General features: G+C 31.2%; 1 protein-coding gene across 4 annotated transcripts; it reads left to right on the forward strand.

Moving 5' to 3' along the window:
• The first annotated feature begins 207 nt into the window (after nucleotides 1–207).
• LOC149798911 (uncharacterized) lies at nucleotides 208–5,208 on the forward strand. Of its 4 annotated transcripts, none has more exons than XM_089956999.1 (4): nucleotides 209–707; nucleotides 3,160–3,196; nucleotides 3,509–3,595; nucleotides 4,455–5,208. In XM_089956999.1, exons 1-4 carry the CDS (start codon nucleotides 408–410, stop codon nucleotides 4,625–4,627), a joined length of 597 nt encoding a protein of 198 aa, XP_089813125.1. In that variant the 5' UTR covers nucleotides 209–407; the 3' UTR covers nucleotides 4,628–5,208. The 4 variants fall into 4 exon arrangements, with proteins under 4 accessions (XP_089813127.1, XP_089813125.1, XP_089813126.1 ...); XM_089956998.1 differs by having other exon boundaries at nucleotides 213–707; nucleotides 4,446–5,208; XM_089957001.1 differs by lacking the exon at nucleotides 3,160–3,196 and having other exon boundaries at nucleotides 208–707.
• The last annotated feature ends 869 nt before the right edge of the window (nucleotides 5,209–6,077 follow it).

The following is a 6,077-nucleotide window of genomic DNA, read 5'->3' on the forward strand; positions in this document are numbered from 1 at the left end:
TATAAATGTCCGCATATTTGTTTTTGAAGACAGGCTATTGTTATGTTGTGGATTTCAATAGATATACAACTAATGCGAATGCTTTAGAGATCTTTTCGCTCTGAATAGCACAATTACACACTAGTCAGTCGTGTAATACTGACTTGGAAAAAAAAATATTCCCACGTCTCATTCATATTATCCAACTATATATACCTGTGCGCAAATTATAAGGCTCTCGAGCGATTTGTACTACCTGAACAACACAATGCAAAAGAACTTATACAGTCAATGGATTGAAACGTGTAAAGACAATTTCATGATACAAATGCATATGTGACAATTTCAATCGATAATCGAGCATATTTTCCTTCTATTTGTCTTATTTACACAAATACGTGAAGTGTAAATATAAAATTTAGTTGTGCATGGCTTGTTACAGTATTAAATGTAAGCCGAGGGCCTGGCGTATTTTTTTCACCTGCCAGTGCTTTCTTTGCATTTGCTTGATAATCGCACTTTCCTCGATCGTGCGGTATTGGAAAAATCAAACACCGTCCAAAACAGCAATTCAAATTAAAGACCTTCAGCATCTGTGTCTAAAGTGTCAAGACGTGTCGGTACATCCCATCGACGACCAGCTCTTGCTTAGAAACTTTGAGACGAAAGACGATAACAAAACATGCTGTACGAAAGACAATTTACAAGTGAAGCATCTCGTGCATCAGGTACTCTTTCACTTTTTATATATCTCTCCCCCTTTTTTCTCTCTCTCTCTTTATATATTAAGTGTGGATAAAGCTGCTAAATTCAGCCGGAAAGGTCAGTATAATAATTGCTGAACTTCTGTTTGGCATGTAGTTCGCCAGAAGGAATATCATTGTCTTATTGCCTGCAAACTCAACAAACAAGCTTATCTTCGATATTTTAGGCAAACTATAAAATTTTCTAGAAATAATGTATTCTTCAATTTATCTGAACAATGTTTCACAGTTGCACTATCTCTCAGATGGATCAGGTTGATATATGATCTATTTTTTTTGTAAAAGCGTTTATAGTGTTATACAGCATATATATATATATAAAATTTATTAATAAATAAACAGTTTTAGTAAAATTTGTATTACGTATAATGCACATTTAGAGGTATAGAAAATAAATACATAGAAAGAACAAATAAATAAAACAACATAAATAATAAAAATAAATAAATAAATAAATAATATATAGAATATATATACTAATATAATCTTAACAACTTTTAATGAGGTTATCAGAACTCAATTTATATAACAAAAAATATGGTGTGCATAACGCTTACTATCAAGTATTTTATAAATAATTAATCATATTATACTGAAAATTAATTTACAAATTACTTTCATTTTTAAAGAATTAGTAAACTTATTTTTATGTTATTAGATTATACTTTTACGAATTAGGATTTTCTGCAAAGTAAAATAATATGAAATATTCATATCTAATTGTAAACAGGGGACATAATTCAGAAAAAATTACTAAATGTCATAAAGTGTTTTTGAATTTAAACCTTTTGGATATACCGTATTAAGACGGTGAATCCAATAGGTTTCCTTTAGTAGACGTTCCATTTCAGAATCAGCTTTAACAATAGGTTGGAAGGAGAAATCTTGCAATGTATGGGAATTTTTGTTAAAATGTGCGGCAACATGAGATGAAAATGATTGATCGATATAATTTTTTATATCTGATCTATGTTGGTTCATACGTTTAGATATTTGTTGACTGGTTTGTCCAACATATTGTATGCCACATTTTTTGCATGTTATCAAATAAATAACATTTGATGTTGCACAATTAATATCACAACGCATATTAAAAGTTTCTTTCGTATTATTACTATTGAAAGAAGTATTTTCATTAATAAATGAACAGTGTGAACATCTAGGTCTATTACATTTAGTTGATGATTCTATTTTATATGATGGTTTTTCTAATTTGGAATTAGTTAGGAAATCTTTAAGATTTTTAGTTATTTTATAAGCAAGTGTGGGTTTGCTTTCGTGTAGCGATTTAACACTTGCTTTACATGATAAGTTTAATAAATCCCAATACTTATTGATAATCTTACCTATATTAGGCAAACTTGGATTATATTCAATAACAAAAGGAATGATATCTTCATTTCTACTTTTGATTTTATATTGTAAAGATTCAAGCTGTGTAAGAGAAGATACTTTTTGGAAAGCAGTATTAATGATGTCAATAGGGTAATTTCTATTTAAAAAATGCTGACCTAGATCTGTCAAAGATGATTTAAAAACAGCATCATCCGAAATAATTCTTCCGTATCTTTTTGCTTGACTATATGGTATCCCATTTTTACATGATTTAGGATGGCATGAAGAATATTCAACATATTAATGAATATTCGTGTTTTTAACATGAACCATGGTAGTAATGTCATTATTTTCATTTTTCACGACATCAACGTCCAAAAATGAAACTTTAGTTTTAGAGACATTGAATGTAAATTTTATTGTTGGATGTAATTTGTTTAAATTGTCTATAAAGTAATAAAGGTCTTCTAATGAATAACTCCAAATCATAAAGATATCGTCTAAAAACCTTTACCATACATCCGGTTTTAAGAGGCATTTATTTAGAAAATCATTTTCTAATTTTCCCATAAATAAAGATGCATAAGCAGGTGCCATAGGACTACCCATTGCTGTTCCCATTTTTTGGAGATAGTTTGTATTACCAAATTGAAAAAAGTTATTTTCGAGCACAAGTTTTATCAAATCACAAATATGTTCTTTTGATAGTTTATATGTATATTCGTTATCTTCAAGATAACATTTACACGCTTCGATACCATCATTGTGTGGTATATTCGTGTAGAGTGAAACCACATCAAGTGTAACAAGGAATGAATTTTCAGTTAGTTTCGGTAAAGATTTCAATTTGGTAATGAAATCAAAAGTATCTTTGACGTATGAAGGTAATGATTTCATTAGTGGTTGTAAAATGTGATCAATATATTGCGATATATTATTTGTAACTGAGTTGTATGTAGAAATAATTGGTCTACCTGGATATCCTAAAGGGAGTGACCTATCAATCGTTTTATGTATTTTTGGTAAAATATAAAAAAAGGACGTGAAACTAATCGAGGCTGTATATATATATATCTTGCAGTTCCTGGAGAAAAATTACAGAATTTCTATGGCTTCTGGTAAGAATTTTGTTATTTAGATTAGATTATGCGGTAAACATATTTTAGTTTTTTCAGTTATCTTACGACTTTATTTTCTTATTCAGTAGATCATTTATTAAAAAATAAACACCTGAATTAGTTTTTAATTCTTCAGTTTCTTTTACTTGCAACTAGCTTTTATATTAGCACGCTCCTTTATAGCGTTTTCGTAGTATAAGAAACATCAGGGTAATTACCATTGTCAACTTCGTCCTCTCCATCATCTTCATGGTCTTCTTCTCTTCTACTCCATTTAGGTAAATGTCTCTGACAATCTTCTTTAAATTACAGAGGGATTCGCTTTTCCGAAATGTGTAGATTATGATAAAGGACAGAAACCCGCTGGTAGAGTTGTAGGTGTAGACCATAATCAGACAGGTAAAGAGCTTTTGTATATGTCTAAACATGCTTCCAATAACACTGACCGAAAAAAAATAAATTTGAAAATGATTGTAAATGTTGCAAATGATAAAGGAAACCGTTTACTATTCTTTTTTTTATCAGCATTAATCAATTTTGTATATGATGTCTTTAATAAATATTTCTTATCTCTTGAAAGGAGAATATATACATAAACTTCATCCGGTATGTTATACTTATAGATAACAAGGTCATATAGCTGCTGCTTTTGAAAAGCATGTTGATCCGTCTTGTACTGCATATTGTATATCTGAGTCTCGGTCAGAACAAAGGATTCAGATAACTGCCTGTTTATACATATTAGCATTGCTGAAATTTTTTCTTATTTTTGGTTTGGTACTTTACTGCATAGCAACACAAGTATGTTATTTAGTCCCGATATAATTGAAGTAAAGTGACGTGACCCGGGACACAACTAAATCGCTGAACTAGCTGGTCTGATGGTAGGATTTCGTAAGCTAGTAACACAATAACGAGTGTCTATGTTACAAGAAGTTAAAATCGGTATGTTCTCGTGAAATCCATCTGAACATTTCTTGATAATTATATATCAAATATATATTATGTAGTCATAGCTCAATTTTAGTAGCCAGTACTAGCATACTACTGCAAGATTGTATTAATTAGTTCCTCTTTGGAAAAGCAGAGATAAACCTGAACTGCTCTTGGCTAAGCAAGTGTTCTTATCAATACAATAGCTCTATGTGTTCTTATTTGCATGTAAAGCACACCTAATGGACTTGCAGCTAAGGAATATTCTTTGATCCGAATCGTCTACCGCAAAAGTTATCATTCGAATGTTTTATAGCGATTGCAGGTATTGTGGACGAAGATGGACATCTTGTGGACAAAGATGGATATCTTCTTAGATGGCGCAACAATACTAACGGCTCTTTCCATACTCCAGAAGTAACGTTCACTGATGGACAACTTAAAATCTCCGAAACAGGGTATTACTGGTTCCATAGTCTTTTCGCGACAAAATATTGACGAGTGAACTTTTTGCATTTTCCCACAAAGTCTTCCGTCGGCCATTTGAATATCCGTCAAAACAGGACGTGAAACTAATCGAGGCTGGAAACAGTCGGTGCAAGTTTCTAGCCGGGTTTACAGATCACAGAAGTTTCGTGGGAGATATCGCCTACTTTAAGAAGGGTGATATAATAATAGTTAAAGTCTCCAATCCAGAAATGGTATCCACGACACCTTATGATTCATTTCTTGAAGTACATTTATACTGAGCATCGGGAAATACAACGCTGTCTCTCTGCAAAGTGTACACGCATGTGCGTGTTTCCTGTCCAAACAATATCAGACTTTATGCACAAATATATAGTATTTTTAGCATCGTATGAACCACCTGCTTATGGAGTAATCAACACCGACTGCGAAATTAAGAAATGGGTTTTGTTTCTTTTCTTTGGGTTGTAATGTTTTTTAAAATTAATGTAAAGTATAACTAAGGACATTATTCTCGTATTCTGAGACACATTTTGGACTATTAGCTTATTGTTGAACCCGTTACAATTGTATGACACAGCCATTTTAATTAAACTTGGTAAATTGTGTAAGTCTTTACTTGTACGAATCTTTACTTTCATCTCATTTTTCTCTATTCACATACAATATTAAACTGATTATTTCTTCAAATTGTTCATTGCTGAATACTCTTAAAATCCTCTCGCATACTACGCACGTTGTTGTACATGTTTAAAAATAGAAATTATATAGTATCGCAACGTTTGTATAACGCACGTAAACAATCAATTAGGCTTCTTGGTTTAAACCTCTTTGTATTCCCTGCTTTTCAAGCAATTAAGGTTAAGCAGCATTTTCCTGTTTAAAAACACTTAGCTTAATACACGAAAGAGAGAGAACTAGAGATGACCATGAGTAATTACGCTTGTTATAAATAATATGTACATAATAATAATATTAGTCAGTCTGATTATATTGATAAAAGTACTTCTTTTAAAACTTTGAAGCTGAGATTATAAGATATCTGAAATGAGACAGGTCAATGAACATAGGTACAAGTAAGTGCTTAAGATTTAGGAACACGATAATGTGTTGATGTCCAAAACTATTAGACCCTAGACAAAAAAAAGAATGATTTTAAGAAGACGAATTATCGTCTTGCTACCTATATCTGTCAGGCAAACCATCTATTATGAAGTGGGTGAAGTTAACATAACATAGTTTACTTGACTGTTGAAGATCCAAAAACACCGATAAGCATTGGGGCTAATGTAATCTGTGTTGCGTATAAAAAAAAAAACAGATGATGATTAACCTCGTCATTATAAATGGTGCTCTCATTGTTTTAAAGATTCGTATAATTTTATTCAACTTATAATATAGCAAAAGTACGATATTACATTCATACGAAGTTAAAACAATCAGTTGTATCTATCTTGTTAAACATAGACGTAATGCATTG

This window comes from Sinohyriopsis cumingii, chromosome 5 (assembly GCF_028554795.1).
Source record: "Sinohyriopsis cumingii isolate HCF-2022 chromosome 5, ASM2855479v2, whole genome shotgun sequence".
In the NCBI taxonomy this organism is placed as follows: Eukaryota; Metazoa; Mollusca; class Bivalvia; order Unionida; family Unionidae; genus Sinohyriopsis; species Sinohyriopsis cumingii.

Excerpts from the sequence above, each read along its gene's own strand:
- LOC149798911 (XM_089956998.1), top strand. The coding sequence starts at position 408 with ATGGCTTGTTACAGTATTAAATGTAAGCCGAGGGCCTGGCGTATTTTT. Across the intron at positions 708-3,159 it reads TGAAGCATCTCGTGCATCAG|TTCCTGGAGAAAAATTACAG; the intron begins GTACTCTTTCAC and ends TATATCTTGCAG. Across the intron at positions 3,596-4,445 it reads TGTAGACCATAATCAGACAG|CGATTGCAGGTATTGTGGAC; the intron begins GTAAAGAGCTTT and ends AATGTTTTATAG.